The sequence below is a fragment of the Lutjanus erythropterus genome, chromosome 18 (genome assembly GCF_056507025.1).
Source record: "Lutjanus erythropterus isolate fLutEry1 chromosome 18, fLutEry1.hap2, whole genome shotgun sequence".
Classification (NCBI taxonomy): domain Eukaryota; kingdom Metazoa; phylum Chordata; class Actinopteri; order Lutjaniformes; family Lutjanidae; genus Lutjanus; species Lutjanus erythropterus.
In genome coordinates this window covers 10,122,275-10,141,491 of record NC_139334.1, presented here as the reverse complement: position 1 = coordinate 10,141,491, position 19,217 = coordinate 10,122,275, and the positions used below count along the sequence as shown (strand labels likewise).

Below are 19,217 nucleotides of genomic sequence, written 5' to 3'. Positions count from 1 at the left end.
ACAAAAAAAAAAATCTAAATGCCAGATACCACTACAGGTGCAATAAGTGATACTTTAGGGAGAACCAAACCTTTAATCAGACAGTGTAATTGTGGCAGATTGAAACCTAAAATCCCCCTCTCATATTTGTTGTGTCCTGTCCTGACCCGTTTCTGTCTTCAGATGTAAACGAGTGCTTGAACCAAACAGTGTGCGGCCGTGGTAGGTGTGTCAACACCGAGGGCTCCTATAGGTGTAACTGTTTCCAGGGATACAAACTCTCACCAGACAACATTTGCCAAGGTAACTATCAGTCAGAAGCTCAGTCAGAAATTATTAACGTCTCATATCAAAGTAACCGCTCTGTGAATAGTTCTCCACAGTGCTACTACAGAAGCTTTGCGGCGCCGTTTATGGCCTATGAAAAAGCTACAAAGAGTGAGCGCTTGTCTTTTCTGGGGCCCCCCCCTTTTTTCTTTCTCTGTATCCTCCCTCCAGATGTGGACGAGTGTGTGCTCCCTGGAGTCTGTCTCAACGGCCGCTGTGTCAATCTGGACGGCACCCACCAATGCACCTGTAACCATGGTTACCAAGCCACCTCAGACAGCAAAGACTGTGAAGGTCTGCAAAGGATTATGTAGAGCTGTTGGGCGTAACTCACCACTGCATACTTCTCAGCTCATGGAGCTCTCTCTCGACAACCAGAATAATGCCGGCAAATTATTTCTTTTTGTTAGATGTCAACGAGTGTGCAACTGGTAATGCGTGCCCTGCAGGAATTTGTATCAACACCGCAGGTTCCTACACTTGCCAGGATTGCAGGCCTGGGTTCGGACCGTCTGCTGATGGACTGAGATGTGAAGGTGTGAAATCGACTGATTTACACTAAACTGCAGTTTTCAACAGATACCGATAGATAGTGATGATTTGTCTGTACATATTTTTGTTTCCAGATGTGGATGAGTGTGCTCAGGATGACTTGTGCCTTGGTGGGGTGTGTGCCAACACAGACGGATCTTATACCTGCACCAGATGTAAAGCCGGCTACAGAGTGTCTGAAGACCGGCAGCGGTGTGAAGGTAAGTTCAACTCCAACTCCAACTGTACTCCTCACTCAGTAAAAACCAGTAGTGCTTTTACAATTGTTAAAGGGATACTTTGGATTATTTGAAGTGAGGTTATATGAGGTTCTTACTGAAATTAAGTATATTACACGTAGTAGATGGCTATCTGAATGCAGTTGGGAGAAGCAGTGAGGGAATTGAGCATGGAAGCTAAGAAATGTACTGGTGTGGACAGGGTCAGCAAATGACTTATATAAAAAAAATCTATATCAGCTCAAGTGTGTGCTATGTTTAGAATATATTCACTGATTTACTTCTCCATCAGACAATCATTTCTGACAGGAAACCACTGTTACATGAGCCAAATATCACTCTTCCCAAACCAACCAAACTCCATAGGCGAAATCTGTAATTTTACCTTGCAGAACATGGGAGTTGCTGGTCAAACACTGCCTCGATCAGTTAGCTTGTTTGTGTTAAAACTTATATGTGTTAAAAGGATAGTAGATAGGATAGTCTGCCTTTCCAAACTGGGGGCTACCATCACCAAACTACCATCTACTGCAGGTACTACACTTACTATCAATAAGAACCTCATATAAGCACACATCAAACAATCCAAGTTATCCCTTTAAAGACTCACTCAACACATATGGGCAGTATGTCTACTTACCATGCAAATGAATTCCCTGAGTATTACTTGTGATGCCCATGCATGTCTGTGCTGGTGTGCTTGTGTTGTCGTCCAGATATTGATGAGTGCCAGTCCCTGTCGACCTGTGCCAACGGGATCTGTCTAAACTCGGAGGGCTCTTACACCTGTGAGAACTGCCCTGCGGGGTACAGAGTATCATATGACGGGGAGCTCTGTGAAGGTTAGTTTGTTCAACACCGCTCATCTAAATGAACTCCTGCATAACACCACATGTATATTGAATTCAGCCTGAAAGAACAAACGCTGGTGGGGTTAGTGGTTCTTGGCTTTAATCATGAATATGATGCAGAGACGACCCTGTCTGTGTTGTTTCACGCCAGATATTGATGAGTGTGCGCTGCCCACAACGTGCCCTCAGGGAACATGTACAAACACAGAGGGTTCCTTCACGTGTATCATCTGTCAACCTGGTTTCAGAGTCTCTGAGGATGGACAACAGTGTGATGGTGAGGCTTTTGGCTGTGTTTGTGCAGGAATGCGCTTTTGTCATGTTTGTGTACTTGAGCACAGGTGTGTGTATCTTACCCTTCTATTCAAACATGCCAGACCTTGCCTTAATACCCAACAAAGTAGCGGTTGAGGGTGAATGTGCCAGCTGGTTCAGGTTGTATGTAAACAGCATCAGGTGTGTGACCCCACAGCCTCATCATCTGAGCTCAAAATCCCAAAATACTCCTTCTAGACATCACATCATAGCTGGATCCTGGACCCCTCTGCCTCTGGCACCGCTCATCTGATCCTTGCTCAACACGATGAGACACCAGCCCTCAAATAGAACAGAATGATGTCAGGCCGGCCGATGTCCTGCAGATTGCTCAGCTAAAAAGATAGAAGTGTCGACATTTGTAATTTCTAGTTCCAGTGATTACCGATCGAACTGATTACAACTGGCGGCCTTTATTTATTTGAAGCCAGAGATGGTAATCTGCTCTACTCTTAGAAATAAGGGTTCCAAAAGGGAGGGGAACCATTTACTTCTGACCTTTTTTTGAAGAGGTTTGCCAAGGGTTCTTTGTAAGATTATGGATTCCATTAAGAACCCTTTTCATACAAAGAACATTTTTTGGAATTTCAAATATTGTTTGAATCCTTGAAGAACTTATCAAGAACCATAATATTAAAAGGTTCTTGGTAGAATCCCCTGAGTGTGCTCTAGAAAAAACCCTTGAAATAATAGGAGGGCTCTCAATAGAACCCACTTGGGTGGGTTTTAGAAAGAATCGATGGAACATAAAAATTGTTTAAGTAGAATCCCCTTTGTGGGTTCTAAATAGAACTTTTATAATATGGAAGGGTTCTCAGTAAAACCCCCTGGATAGGTTCTAAATCAAACCCTTGGAATATAAAAAGGTTTTCAGAAGAACCTGCTGGGTGGGTTCTAGATAAAACCCTTGGAATATGGTCCTTGGTATAACCACCTAAGTGGGTTCTTATTAGCACCTTTATAGGGTGGAAGGGTTCTTGAAAGAACCTCCAGAGAGGGTTCTGAGTGGAACTATTACACCATAGAATGGTTCCCTGTAGAACCTCTCATAGGGGTTCTGACTAAAACCTTTCATAGATGGTTCTGGGTATATCCTTTTTTGTCGTGTTCTAAGTAGAACTCTCTGAAAGGGTTCCAATTGGAACCTTTATAAAATGTTCTGCATGGAACTAAAAAGACTCCTCTTATGGGCACAAGCTGAAGAACCCTTTTATGGTTCTAGTTAGCATCTTTATTTCTACGAGTGCATGACGTGTCCTTGTTTTTGTGCCCAGATGTGGATGAATGCTTGGTGGCTAATGTGTGTCCGCGCCAGCTGTGCTTGAACACCCCTGGATCGTACACCTGCAGGAGCTGTGGAACCGGCCTGCAGCTGTCCGAGGACGGTTACAGCTGTGAAGGTAAAACCACCTCTGTGTTTTTACCTGTCTGCTTGGAGCAGTTTGAGCTGTCACTGTGGTAAACATTAGAGCAAAGCTATAGTAGACCACAGTAAAAAACGGAACGCATTAGCCCCAGAACATGATTACAGAAAATCTTTACAGCGCTCAGTAATTTGTCATGACATGATTTATGAGATCAATGCAGTGAAACGGCCGCTTTGACAAATCCAGGGAGGTCAGATCTGTCATGACTTCATGGGAAGCAGAAAAGGAATGATTATTTAAACGGATTCAAACATGGCCTCAGTTAGTCATATATACTGCGGTGTGTGTTTTTGAATGGAAGTGTGGATTTAGCCCAGGAGGAAGATCCCCCACTGATACGTGTCTTTGCGCTGGGAAAAAGTTTTACAAAACATGCCTGAGTCCAAGTCGGCCTCTGATAGGATTTTAATGGATGCCTCTGATGCCATGGAAAATATTAAGGGCTTAATTTGAAATGAAGTCAACCACTCCCCTGCCTTGCACGTACTGCAGCGGACTCGCCCTGTTGAACTCGCTCTGTTCACCCAAAGGCAAAACGGAGCCGTCTCAATCACTTAACAATGGCCCGCACTATTTTCTCCATAAGAAATACAATCTGTACCGGCTCGAGGAATTTCCAGTGATCACATAACAGCGAGCCAGTGACTGTTTGTAGATACAGTAATTATACGCCACCTGTAATAGCTCGCTGTTTTGGATTCGATGACCGTCCCGCATACTTATCTTTCCACCCTTTTTAATAAAATACTGTCAGTGCGATCTAATAAAGAGGGCTTTGCTTACTGTATGTTAGGCTGAGACACACGCAGCCTTATAATTTCTTAACAGATAAAACAGTGAACGATCAAAAATCAGACTCTATAGAGCATAGGTTCCCAATTTTTTTCTCATCCAAGGACCCTTTACAAGATCGAAAACATACCAGGGACCCTCTCATGTATGTCCCATGGAATAATTTGGCATGCACGCACACACAGGGTCGCTGGAGGACATTTGGGTGCTCTAAGCGTAATTGCTTTGTGGTTGGGAGGCCATTCGTCCTAGGTCATTTTATAGAGTGAGGCCAAGTCTCAAAAAGTTAAATGGCTACTAATGGGACTGACATTACACATGAATACACTCGGGCTCATTCACAGTTCTCAGATTCTCAGTTTTCTGGTGATACCCAATTTATGTATTTCCAGTATTGTTTAGGAACAACTATATGCAAGAATGTTTAAATCGAACTAACAGAAATAACACTTTTATGCTGCATTTTTCCCAAAATTGCATGGAATTAGCATAAAGTGGATGTGTCTGTAAAAGGGAGACTCATAGAACCCATTTTCACTCAGATGTCTTGTATCTTATATTTTTTATTAAGAGTTGTAGATTGCTAGATTAGAACATAATCAATAAACTATTTTAGATTTTTAATTATCCTTCATTTTGTAACTAAATAGATAACTAAATAGTTTTTTTTATATATATATAATGATAATTTAGAAACACAGCATGTAAGTTCTGCCACAAGTGGGCTACTCTCACATTAAATCAATAAGAAGAGATGTGGATTGATGATGTCGTGAGGAAGCGTGGGATCATGGGAGTTGTTGTCTTCACTTTTAAACAACAGCTACTGCCAGTGAGAATCTATAAGACGTTACTCTTGCAGAAATTATGTTCATGGACAGGGTATTGTGAGCACTTTTATTTACGTTACTTTCAGTCACGTTCGCCAACCTACTTCCTCACTCTCATCCTCATGCCTGTCCAAAATATCCTGTGTTTATAGCAACTAGTGGGTACTAGAAAACACACAGTACCTTGAATAAATTACAGATTTATCTGGCTTTGACCATTGTTGGAAACATTTGGAATAATGTAAGTACACAAATCAACAAAATATAAACAGACATTTTAATGCAGAAATTAAGTCTCCTATTTGAGAATCACAGACTTTGATAACCTATTCCTAACCTTTTCTTCCTTTTTTGTCTCTTAGACATTGACGAGTGCCAGACCCCAGGCGCGTGCCCCACAGGTGTTTGCACCAACACAGAAGGCTCCTTCTCCTGTATGACCTGTGGCCCAGGCTTCACAGTGGCACCCAAAGGCCTCTCATGTGAAGGTACACAACAGCGGGTGGTTCGCTGCTGTCACTAAAATTTATGATTTCTGTGCAGTCACTTTCTCAGCCATCAGTATGACCTAGTATAGTAAGGATAAGTCATTACTCGCTGATGCAGATGATCCATGACTTTTTTGACATGCTCGCTGCGGTCTGGAAGCTCTTCATCCCAAATGACAAAACTATTGGGCAAAATCTGAAGTGAGACCCTGTGATTTACAGCTGGTGTGAATGTGTCATGCTGATGACGTCTGTGTGTGTGTCAATGCAGATGTGAATGAATGTGAGGACAACAGCCTGTGTCTGGGAGGCCAATGCACCAACAACATCGGTTCCTACAGCTGCTCCTGCCCAGCTGGGTTGGAGCTGGAGGAAGGGACATCCTGCAGAGGTACACACACACACACACACAACATTACACTGACTTACATTCATTTCCTGGGGACCTAACTCAACCGACTATTTGCCTAACTCTAACCCTAACCTAAACATAACATAATCCTAACACTAACCCAAGTTTTCACCCTAAAATCTGTTGTGTTATGTCCCCATTAAGCAGGCGAGTCCCTGCAATGTGTGTATTAACAGATCATGGGGGGAACAGAACAGAAACACACACACCCTCGTTCTGGGGCATCTGACACATGAAATACACCATTAGTGGTTAACTGTTTCTTGTGGCTTACCTCATGCTGGCATCTTAACCCAGCTGTGTGTGTATATTTGTCCTCGTGTGCGACAGATATCAATGAGTGTTTAACCATCATGGGGATCTGCAGAGAAGGAGACTGTCTGAACACTGAGGGTTCCTACACGTGCATCTGTCCTAACGGATATACCACCGTTGATGGAAGTACCGGCTGCCAAGGTACAGTAACACACTAAGAGCACTAACAGCGCTGGGAAATTATTTTTCACATGATTTTATGAGCTTTGTGTAATTGGGTGAGGCAGGGTCAAAATTGGACAAAATAATCACGTAATAATGGTTTTTAGCCCACATTGCTCAATTCATTTTACAGTAACCTTGCTGGCTCGCACAAGTCACTCAGTGCAGGCAGGCTGACAGACAGTATCCTCACCGTACTGTTCTGGGTGCTGAGGCCAGGACTGGGACCCCTGGCATGGGTGCTCAGGCCAGCCTTTCTGTGTAATGGGCCATGGCCTCATCAACTGTCTCAGCTCTTTCTGTCTTCTCCGCTCGGACATCAGTTTGATGTTATTCCAGCCGCACCCAGTGACCCAGCGATGGGAAAAAAAATGGAGCCTGATCATCAGCTAAGGAAGGCTTTTCTTTTCAACAAACCGGAGCATTCGCTGTCAAAATACATGATATAAGTTTGGCTAGGATGTCGGAATTGGATCAGTGTTATTGCTGGTGTGCCTTTGCAAGAGTGGTAAGAGGTGAAGTTAAAGGTGCAATATACAACATTCAGCCTCACTGGATGTCAGCAAACAACTATTTGCTTTGTAAATATGTAGTGGAGTTATGGCATCCTGAATGAATGACGCCATTCTGTCATACTGTGTGTGTATTGTTAACCAAGCTTCTCTGTTTATTGGGGGCGGCTGCACGTGCATGTTTGTGCACGCAAGTCCTTCTCTATCTTTGCCTCTGTTTTCAACATGGTGGTCTGGTGAGAAGCTTCATCACATTACAACTAAACAGTACACCAAAATATGTTTCTGAAAACATTTTAGGCAAGAAAAAGTTGATGCAGTAACAAAATCTTGAGCCTTCTTTGATCAGCACTGCCTAGTTTCAAAGTTTTGTCTGCATTCCAGCAGTCTGGTAGAAATCAGAGCCAAAATGGAGGGGGTCTGGTCTCAATATTTCCTATATTACAGCTGAACAGGGCAGCAAAATCTGTTTCTGAAAACATTTTAAGCAAGACATAGGCAGGAAGTAGCACAATGTTGATCCTAGTTTCACAGTTTTACACACACGCACAGTTTCACAGTTTTATCTGAATTACAGGAGTCTCTGTTGGAAACCAGAGCTAAAATGGTAAAAATAGTTCTCGGATTACAGCTAAACAGTACACCAAAAATGTTTCTGAAAACATTTAAAGTGAGAAACACTCAGCATAGTAACACAGTCTAGATCCATATTTTATCAGCACTGCTGATTTTGACAGTTTGATCTGAGTTTTGTCAGCAATGTGTCTTTTTTTCCCCTACTTTATTGAGTAAACGAAATTTGCATTTGTTCTGGTCTGAGATGTTGGTGGTCTACTGCGACCTCTAGAGGAGGTTGTATACAACACCTTTAAATAAACTGCAGGTTGTCTGGTAGTGAAATATCATGTTGTGATGTGAAGCAGGTAGGTTTGGATCTCTGGGTTTGAGGAATAAGGTCAGTCCTTGAACAGGGACGTTCTCCCACTGAGGCTTTGGCCTTGGAGCGGCCTAGATATCCTCCACAGACTCACAGAGCATACTACCCAGCCTGCATCAGGTACCTTGGCTGCCCGCCATGACAAATACAGGCCTCTAATTATCCTATAAATCAGCAGTTGTCGTATATTTTCTTGCAGTCTGCCATTGTGTGTACAGCGCTGACACAATAAAAGCCAGACCCCTTTGACATGAGCTTGTTGGGGGGATGTGGGGGGGAGGATAAGGGTATGTGAGTTTATGGGAATGAAAGATGGGTTTAGTCAGGTGAGGCCAAAATGATGCTTGGCCTTGACCGGAGCAGTCTTTCAGCAAAAACAGAACATACGTAATAATAAAGGGGCTGACAGCAGAATGAAACACAACTAAATTTAATCCAAATCAACAGGTTGTGTCATATCCTTGCTGTGCCTTTCAATACAGGCTTTGAAGTCCTTGAATTAACTCCAAAACCATCCAGTCACAGCATATTTATGTGTTTACTTATAGTCTGGGATGTTGTTTTTTTTCTCCCTATCTTTGCAAATGGGTGTTTAGCTTGTCGTCTCTGAAAGATTCATCTGATTATCAAACGTTGGGAAAGGAAGACAGGCTTTTCCCCAGCCATGAATTTCCCCGCTTTCTTGCCTTTTCCCCACCTTTTACCCCAGGTCCAAGTACCTTACATGTCATGTTGTAATGCTGCAATTATCCACCCATCTCCAGCTAATCAAGCATGTCGCATTCATTATTAATTTTTACGAGTTGGCGGGAAATGTTCTCAGCCTGAAAAGCTGAGGTAGATGTTTTTTTTTCCTCCTGTTTCCTGTTTGCCAGCATACTGCGAAGTGCTCTGAATGGCCGATGCATCTTGTGCTCAGGCAAGCGCTTGATTACACATTCTTTTTGTGAAACTTATGAAAAGGAGGGGTATTCCCAGCGGACTTAATAAAGACAGAGGATATATGGGGATATTTAGTGATAATCAATATGTAATAAATCTTTCTCCACCCCACCCTTTCTCCAATTATCTCTCTTAATTTGTCTGCTTTTCTGTTCCACTTCTCTCTCCCTTTTAGATGTGGATGAATGCAGTAAAGATAATGTGTGCGTCCATGGCCAGTGTTTCAACACTGATGGCTCTTTCATGTGCTTGTGTGAGGCTGGCTTCAAGTTCAACGCTGACACGGCTGACTGTGAAGGTAACACAGAAGAAAACCCACATGTGATGTCCTGTTGTGAATATATACAGCACTGGGCAAGTCACTTTCAAAATGTAATGTATTACATAATACTTGTTACTGTCATTACTGTCGCTTTTCTGCAAAGCGGTGGTTGTTATGCTCAGTTGGTAGAGCGTCTGCTGCATGTATGGAGGCTGCCAGTCCGCTTCAAACCTAAACCGTAGATTTAATGATAGACAACTACACTGCTGACCTTTTCCTCCACTCAGTGTGTATCTGGTCTATCTCTGCCACCATAGGCAGTATAATCAGTCTGCCACTTGGGCTACTTATTTCGTCTTCAGTCACATTTTTGTTAACAGTATGCAGTACAGTATGCTCAATAAAAAGGCAATAAATTAATATATTTGTCTACATTTTGCGACCTCAGTTGAGCAGGCTCTGGCTGCCTGCTTCGCTTTGTAATGTAGGTTAAAATATTATGTAACACTTTATTTGAAGGGGTGTGCACAAGACTGTCATGACCATGTCATGGCACCTGTTATGAACATGAGGGAGTCAGTGTAATGACTGTGACTTCACATCGTTTGAGATGTCTTTTTTTTATCATAACTTGGCATTAACCAAGGAAAATACAGCTTTGTTATGTTATGTTGTCGTCACAAAAACATCTCAAACAATGTCAACTTTACATTAAAAATAAGATAACTGACTAAATGATACTTGAACTGAATGACAACAATCATAAACATTCGTAAAGACTCCTTCATGTTCATGACAAACACCATGACAGTGTAATGACAGTCTTATAAACACCCCTTCAAATAAAGTGTTACCAAATATTGTAGATGGTCCACATTAACCCTCAGGTGTAGTGCTGAGTAGTTTGCATCTCAGCAGACTGTGCAGATTGTTAAGTTTGTTTGCTATGTTCCAAAATGTTATTTTGTGTTTGTAATGTGTCTGTTCAGAAATCATCATCATCAGTTTTTTAATAGTTTTTATAGTTTAGAGTTTCAGGCGTTAGTGACGTGGCTGCTGCATTTATTGACACCAGCTGTATGCTAAATTTTGATGGCTTCATTTAAGAACCAAAACAAGAAGACAAAAAAATTGCTGCCTTTTTGTATACTGATCTCTGTATACTAAATCAGTTTTGTCTCATGTTATTAATGAAGAAACAGAAAAAATAATTAATAAATAAAAGGAGACAAAAAAAAAACCTTTACGTGACATGGTAAATGTATTAATATGATCGTAATCCTATTGGGAAACGTTATATTACTGTGTTATTACTAAAAGTCATACATTACAGTAACTTGTTACTTTTGTAATGCATTATACTGTGTTTATGTCATAGTGATTATAGACTCCAAACTCTGCCCTAAAGGGTTTCTACTCTTTGAGTAAACCAACTTGTCAGCGTTTGATCGTCACGCTACATTTAGACTTAAGCGTACGCAGTATAGTGCAGTTGGCTATGATTGATTATCTATAGCCAATGGGGACTGGGCTCCAGTAAAAGTGTCCAAGCCTGGCTTAGAGGCTTTCCTCCCTGGTCTCAGGACTGAGGGGTGCCTGGATTACATGGCTGGAGCCCTGAACTCCCTCTCCCCTGAGGGAAGTATGAATGACCCCATTGTGAGCAGGAGGTGTTTCTCCCTCTGGAACGTCTCCCTTTAGCTCCTTCACAAGTTCTTTGGTTGCTGTGATAATATTGTTCTTGGCCATTCCTGTTGCCTGCTGCGTTTACTGAGGACAGCCACACCACAGGCCTCCTGGCCGACTCCTGCTCTACAGCCATTAGACTGGGAGCAGAGGAGCAGTGGAGGGAATATGAGGTTGTGCGTGTGTGTGCGGGGGTGCATGTGTCCGTGTTAATGCCTGATTGTACATGTGGTTGCGTTTGTGCCTCTGTTTGTCAGTGACTAACCAACATCTGTCTCTCACTCTCTCACTGTACAGACCAGAATGAGTGCAAGCAATTTGGGAGCTCAGTGTGTGGTACCTGGCACTGCGAGAACACCATCGGCTCCTATCGGTGCTTCATGGGCTGCCAACCTGGGCTCGACGGGGAAGACGCCACAGATTGTGGTGAGTGGTCAAACCACATATAGTTAGACTTAATTATGTTAAGAGAAACAGGCAGATTTGAGGTTAACTGTCTTTAGCAAGCAAAAGATGTATGCATTGTATATACCCTAATTCAATCCATTTAGGCTCTAGGTAAGGGAATAGTTTGGATTATCTGAAGTGGGGTATTATGACGTGAATGTCTCAAAATCAAGCGACTGCCAAATTTGATTGATGTCAGCATAAGCAAACAGGTAAATACAGCGCTGTATGTCCAACATTTTCAATGCAAAATTGCAAGAAGCAACATGTCAGAAGTCAGTCTCTCAAACTTTAAATGGATAGTTTGCATTATTTAAAGTTTGGTTGTATGAGGTAATTATAACAGTTACAGTTACCAACAGTAGATGGTCAACATGCTCCCAGTTTGGAGAAGCAGTAGGAGTACAGTAGGAAACTCAGCAATGTGCTGCTGTGGACAGGATCAGTAGCAAACTGTGTTTTAGCCACCTAATAATTCAAAATTGTACCCTATATTTAGAATATTCCAATAACCACTTTACCTTGCTGTCAGACAGCCTTTTTTCAATAGGAAATCGCTATTATATAGGCCAAATATCAGTCTCTCTCTCACTCAACCAGACTTCACTGACAAATGGTAATTTTATCTTGTAGAACATCCATAGTAGGTAATACATCAACTATGGATAAGTATGCTTGGTATGTTAACAACAACCCCACTTCAAATCATGCAAATTATCCCTTCAAAGTTAGAGGAGAGCGTAGCCTCAAGTTAACTCAGCACTCTCCATACTCTGCAGAACTGCAGTCTGTGTGTGGATAATGGTGCAGTATCTGTTAGGCATGCAGACACAAAGAGGCTGATGTGAATCAAAAGCTATCAGGTACTCCAGGTCTTCCCGCCCAAGGAGCCATAGGGGAGATGAGGAGAAGTGGCCCCTGAAATTAGGGCACTTTAGAAAGAGGAGTGCACTGTCATTGGAGGCGGTGTGTGAGGCCAGCAGCTGATAATGGCCTCTCCTCCTGACAACAAATGGAGTGACTCTGGCAGAGACACAGTGTGGAACCTGATCACCACTGTTCGTCTTTTGAGAGGGGATAGGATTGTCTTACTTCTTTTTTCACCACTGTGGAGGAGCCTGGTCATCTGGGTTGACTGGTTAGGTCTGTACTTATGCTACAACTGGGCCCACAGCTGGCCAACAATAACGGACACATGTCCATGACCTCTAGAATACATGAGGCCTTCTGTGTTTACTGGCAGCATTAGACACCTGGGGTTTGGGATATTAATGTGGTTTGTTGCACAAGGATTTGAGTTTATTACTCTTTATTTTGTAGCACAGTATTGCTTGTCTTAGTCTCTCTCATAGCACCATAAAACAACAAGTCTGGTTTATGGGAGACAAAAACAAGAGGCCAAATATTTTCCTCATATTAAGACAGAATCCAAACAGTCACCGGAGAGTGACAGGCGAAGAGGGGAAAGAAGGATGAGAGCATCACATTGGAATGATGTGTTGGCCTGCAGATGGAGGCTGTGGGTGTTTGCGGGTGATCATGTGTGTATGAGAGTGTGAGTGTGTGTGTGTGTGTGTGCACGTGGTTAACTGTGGAGTTTTTGCATCCTCACTTGTGTGTTTGTGTTAGAGGAAGAGAACCAGAGACTGTAACGCTTGTAGAGATGCACTCGGATTGCAGTGCAGCTTCACATATTCTCATGACCCTGAGTTTTTATTGGACTATCAACAGATGGAGATCAGGGGAAGAATATGCGGCTGCATCGCTGATCAGTGACAGATCAGACCTCCGCCCCCTCCATCACCCTGATCCCGGCTGCATGAGGCTGCCTCCTCACTGCACTTTATGATGTTGTCTGTCTGGCACCAGCTGAAGAGTGCAGGGGCCTGTAGTGTGATAAGGGCAGATTGAAACCAGCTGCTCACCTCCACTCCCTCAGTGTCAGAGTCAAAACACTGCTAACCAGCTCATATACGTTGAATTCAGTGGACTGCTCATTGGTGTGTGATTCAAATATACATCCCTGGTCACTTTATAGCGCCTAAGGACTTACATTGGTAAAAGTTACACTTTTTCCTCCATGACATAGCCCATAGAGCAGTGGTTCCCAACCTTCTTCCATGACTAGGGGACATATTTTATGAATATTTAATTTTATTTTTATTGCATAACAATAACAGTACAGAACAACTGGTAAACTGATAGGGTAGTACATCATTGTCCTGATATTTTTGGGAACATTTTTACATAGTTCTATGTCTGTTATGTATTCCTCCTCTTCTTTTCACAATCATGCATTCTTAATAAGCTTCTCTTTTTGACAAATTCAGTGTTTTCTTCCCCCTGATATGTGTCCAATGCTCTATGACCTCTGGTTGTTCAGCAGAGAATAAAAGCTAGGATTGGCCAATATATTAGAATTTTCCAACTGGCCCCCGTCTGCCCAGCAACCACTGAAATATTTGTGCTGTTTCAACTCCGAGATGCAGGCAAGCCTTGATTTTGCTACATTTTTGGGAAGTTTATGTCATAAACAATTACTGAAATTTTAAAAAATAACTATTTCATTTAGCTTTCATCACAGAGGTGAATGAAATTGAGATATAGGCTTAGTGTATACTTTTTTTTTTTTTTTGCATGGCACAAAATCAAGAAATTTTACAACCCCCTGTGAAGCTTTTGCCACCCCTAGTGGGAGTCAGGAACCCCAGATTGGAAACCAGTGCTGTAGATGATGATGGAATCTTTAGGTGGGACCAGACTGAAGAACCTTTAGATTGTTCCCCATGTTGCCACAAAACTCCCAGTTTAACTCATCTGAATGAGCGCCCGGTTATGACCATCTTTCCCCTGTTGCTATGTTGTGACGCCAGCTGGTCGTATTTTCTCTCGACCCCACAACAAACACTCATACAGCTCAGCATTGACTCACAGCCCCAGTTTGAGAACCAAGCCCACTTACCCTCAGAAGCTCAGCGCTACACACAATAGCGGCTTGTTTCACCTCACGATGGCAACTTGTGGGAGATGCTGCCGTCACCCCAATAAAAGTCAAGGGAAGGAGCTCAATTACTCTGGGGCATTTTTGTCTGCTTGTAAAAATCATCAAATATTTAAGAAGAGGCCAGACACACTGTAATTTGCCTTTTCTGTGAGGGGCGTTGTTTTATTTTTACTCACCGGCCTTCGGAGGGGCAGCGGTTGTCTTTGGCTCAGCTCACAGCACTCATTTAGATTTAGAGGCCATAACACAAAAGGGAAAAACAGGGGCTTTTTTCCGTAGCATCACGTCAGCTACAGCAGTGCTATGAGGGCTCCTTTGGGGATGTGAAAAAAGCAATGTGTGTGCATTCACAGGTCATTGTTTTTTAGCTTTAATTCGCCATCATGCTCATAAATTCCCTCCAGCTATGCCTCGTCTTTAAGGCTTGCCCACAGCCGGAAATTGTCTGTGGTCACACTCTTGCCAACCTCCCACTCCTTTGAATGTATGGAAATCTAAAGACTTTACCATGTGTGTGATTGCTTGTGCTGTTGTGCAGATGTAAGAGGCTTTTCTGAGAAGTACACTCATGATATGACAGTTTGACCTCCATTGTCATTAACCCAAGACAGGTTGTGGATACAAACATGCTTCCCTGAAAACAAATACCTCACCTCATCCTTGCTGTGTAGTCGTGTGTGAAATAACCTCTGCATATGGGTCCAATCAGACAAGGGGTTGCCCAGAGAATATGGGAGAAGTGTGGGCTGCGGAGGGTGAGCCAACAGTCACTGATTCCTATATTCTTGTTGCCTGCCACCATGTGCTCCAGATTAACACATGGCACAGAGACCCACACTTAACCCTCGCAACCCACAATCACCACACCACCGGATCCAGGAAGCAGGTCCTCTCGGGTCAGACCATTAAGAAAAGGTGCCTGTTCGTCCGGGTCGTGCCTTAACGTCAGCTCCTACTATCTTGAGTGAACTCCTCACCCTCCTCCCCTGCCTCAGTTCTTCCCTCCAGGCAATTTACAGCTCTGCATGTGTTCTGACGTAACTGATTAGTACATGGAAAGACTAAGAAAGGCAACCCCGGGTCCTGCTGGTGGGAGACTGCAGCTCTTGGTGGAGCTATCTCAGTTTGTATTATTCATTTTTCCCACAAACCATTAGCGCTGTGATCACAAAACTGACTCTCTGCTCAGATGACAGATCTAAATGGCTGGTCAAGTAATGCTGCCACTCAAACCCAACCAGATACACAGATACACAGAAAAACAAAGGCCATTAAAATTGTTTTGGTCTCTTGATGCTCTCATTTCTCCCCGGGATGATACTTTGATTGCGTCTCATCACAACATGTGGTTTGCAACAGATTTTGTTCCATGTTACACATGAATGAAAAGCTGCCTGCAGACACTGATTATTTCATATATTAGCGGAGTGCTTTCATCGCCTTCTTTCCAGACCTCCCAGCTGGCGGCCGCTGTCATTCCAACATTCCAGACTCCACTTAAGCTCTTCACACTTGAGGAAAAGTTCCTCAGACTCTGATATACAATACTTTTCACCTTACTCTGATTGAGCTCTGGGAATATTCTTCTCGAAAATATATTTTTTTCAATTGAATTTAATACTCTTAGAAATAATGGTTCCAAAAAGTTTCTTCCTGTAGCGCTGAGGTTCGACCCAGAACCATTTTCTTCTGAAGAACCATTTGAGGAAGGAAGGGTTTGTCAAAGGTTCTTTGTAAGATGGAAGGTTCCATTAAGAACCCTTTTCACCCAAAAACCCTTTTTGAAAGCAGTAGAAAGAATTCTTTAAGGATCCTTGAGGAACTTTTTCATCGAGGATTTTGTTAAGGGTTCTTGTACCATAATATAAAAGGGTTATCAGCAGAACACCCTGGGCAGGTTGTAGACAAAACCTCTGATGTATAAAAGGGTTTTCAGTAGAGCCCCTTGGGTGGTTTCTTGATAGAACCCAGACAAAGGATGGAATCATTACACCACAGAAAGGTTCCTCTTATATGGGGGTTTTATGTGAAAACCGTTATGTTAGGCCCTTGGTAAAACTCTCTGATGGGGTTCCAAGTACAACATTTATAAAAGGTTCTATCAGGAACCAAAACAGATTCTCCTGTGGGGACAAGCAGAGGAAGCCTTTATAGTTCTAGTTAGAACCTTTATTTCTAATAGTGTGTCTTACAGTATCCAAAGTCCGCCAGCTTGCATCTCAATCCGCAGCTGCAGAATGCAAATCCAGTGGGTTGGCGGTTTTCAGTATGTGTCCATCCATTCTCCCTCTATCGTCTTGCAGCTATTTTAGCCCACAAGTTTCAGCAATTCCTGTGAAAGCGACAAAGATAATTTTGTTTCTGCAGTTTTATTTGCTTGTGGGAGCCCCTGTCTCTGACCCCAGAGGCATGTCAGAGAAGTGGCCAAGTCAGGACAGGAACACTGACACGGGACTTGTCCCCCTGCAAGCCTGAGAAAGTAGTTTGTCTGTGTTGGAGGGAAAGACAGGACCCTGGCCAAGCGCTCAGTTCAAATCAAATGGCTTGTGGCTTCTCTGGCCCACTTTCTTCTATTCTTCAATTGATTCAGCCTTTATGAGTGCTCAGAGGCGAAATAAAACTGGTTTAGACAATATGTGAATGACACTCTATAAATCAGATTGTTCCAAACATCTGTGGTGCTTGTCACTTTACTTTTTGTCCCAACATATGTTAGGAGCCGACTTGTCCAAAATGAGCTTTACAAGCATGAGACTGTTCAAAATCTGATTTAAATATTTGAGTTGTTGTGATTTTATTGTCTGCATTTTTCCCGGATTTGAAACGAGTCTTCCTGTTTTTCTAAAACTTGCGATCACTCCGCTGGAGTTTCGGTTAGTCATGGAAACTTTGAATGGAATGGTCATGGAGGCTTGTTATGAAAGTACAAAAGTCAACAAAAAATCTAATCATGCTTACGATAAAACAGACATAGTGGTGTGTCCTGTAATTGCATCAGTGCAGTTCATACCGTATCGTATAACAGGCCTGTCTGTCATAATGTTCCCAACTTAATGACTTGCAGAAAATGTACAAGAAGCGCAGGCCTAATTGTATCTTTGACTGAGATGTTTTTGCTGTTTTTATGTCACAGCTGAAAAGAACAAGATGTGGTTTCTAACATGAGCTGTTGAACAAATTACTCATAAACTTATCTTCAAAAGAAGCTTGACCACACCAAGATTGGAACGAATGACTAGAACATTTTGTGTGGCTGTTTATTCTCTCTAGATCAAGTAAACACTGATGAGTGGTGGTTATGTCACCACTCATAAGACTTGCTAACGTGTTGAAATGCAGTGAGGTTAACATCGACCAGTAGCAGGCCAATAACGCTATAGGAACAGCTTCACGTGACTGAAGTGTGATCATTAAACTCTCTGATTGTTTTTTAAACAATTATAATCAGACCTGCCCTCCAGCAGTATCAGTCTTTGGCCTCCCTGCTGCACTTGAGATGCCAAGAAATACTAAATCGTTGTGTAAGAAATTGCTAACAAATGTTGCTTTAAAACAGCGAGTGGTCTGGAAGCAGCACTGCTGTTACATGGTCCAGTGTTAACAGCCTCAACGTCCATGTCTCTCTCGCACACGCACTGACATATAGCATAAAGTCTCTCCACTGGTTTTATTAAACTTGTTTTATTTTATTAACTACTGTAGGCTGCCGCCTGCCAGATTTGATCCCTAACTATCATTTTGGCCCTAAAAGTCTTACGCTCACAATCCTTTTATAGTACCATTTTAGATTCTAAGGAGACCTACAGCTGATGTCAAACATGTTAAAATAGAATACAATAAACTTTATTGTCCGGCCGAGGCAGGAAAATTGTCTTACAAAAACAACATCTCATTAGCAGAGGAAAGATTCCTCACAGCACAGCATTCAGTTGGGGACCCTTAAATGTACGGTGTGTTCGTGCACGTGCACTTGTATGCACTCATGCATGTGCCACAGCTGTTTTCATCTGCATGTTACTTTAGCACTTAGAACACCTACCAACAGGTCCGACCAGGTCCGGCCTGGTTATTCAGATTTCAACTGTGAGGGCAAAATATTCAACTGAGGATAAAAGTGTAAAATGTTCACCTTCATAGCCTGTTTAATTGTGGTGAAAACTGGACATTTTGGTAGTGAATGTTGAACCCTTTTTAGTGCTTTACCAATATTTGTCAAGACTAGGAATACCTGGTTTGAACATCTGGTCACCATAATTCATACTCATGGTGTACGGCCTAGTTTGCTGTAGTTTGTTGAACACATTACTTGCACAATAAATATATATGCAAGTATGCAATAAAAGAACCCTTTTAGATCTTTTTTTGTCAGAGGTATTTTATGGTATCGCCCTGAGGGGAAGAACTCAAACCCAGGGTTGAGGGGATGTTTTCTGTCATGGATAATTGACAGAACCTTCATGTTAAGGTCATCTAAGGGCTTTTGTTGGCAGCCTGCTATCTTCTCTGTCTTAATAATCCTTGTCATCATCCCTGTCACACATTTTTCCTTTCTGAAAAAAATGCAACTTATGCAATTTGGATATTGTACTTGGACATTGTTCCCTTCAGTCCCCTAATTAAAAATGGTCTCAGACTAACCTTAGATAAAATAAAATAAAATAAAAACAATGTTGAATGTGAAACTCTGTCATCTATGTGTGTTCTCAGATACTTTAAACAGTTGACATTGGAATAGGTTTAAAAACATGGAAAACATTAA

At 42.4% G+C, this 19,217-nt stretch overlaps 1 protein-coding gene across 1 annotated transcript in view; it reads left to right on the top strand.

The window, feature by feature from the left end:
• Positions 1 to 19,217, top strand: part of LOC146310641 (latent-transforming growth factor beta-binding protein 2-like) — a 118,576-nt gene that overhangs the window by 87,796 nt on the left and 11,563 nt on the right. Inside the window, exons 20-31 of the mRNA XM_084742909.1 lie at positions 163 to 282; positions 478 to 600; positions 717 to 842; positions 933 to 1,058; positions 1,793 to 1,918; positions 2,079 to 2,204; positions 3,517 to 3,642; positions 5,654 to 5,779; positions 6,051 to 6,170; positions 6,522 to 6,647; positions 9,235 to 9,357; positions 11,305 to 11,433. Coding sequence (XP_084599035.1) covers positions 163 to 282; positions 478 to 600; positions 717 to 842; positions 933 to 1,058; positions 1,793 to 1,918; positions 2,079 to 2,204; positions 3,517 to 3,642; positions 5,654 to 5,779; positions 6,051 to 6,170; positions 6,522 to 6,647; positions 9,235 to 9,357; positions 11,305 to 11,433 — 1,497 coding nt within the window. The remainder of the gene's footprint in view (positions 1 to 162; positions 283 to 477; positions 601 to 716; positions 843 to 932; positions 1,059 to 1,792; positions 1,919 to 2,078; positions 2,205 to 3,516; positions 3,643 to 5,653; positions 5,780 to 6,050; positions 6,171 to 6,521; positions 6,648 to 9,234; positions 9,358 to 11,304; positions 11,434 to 19,217) is intronic.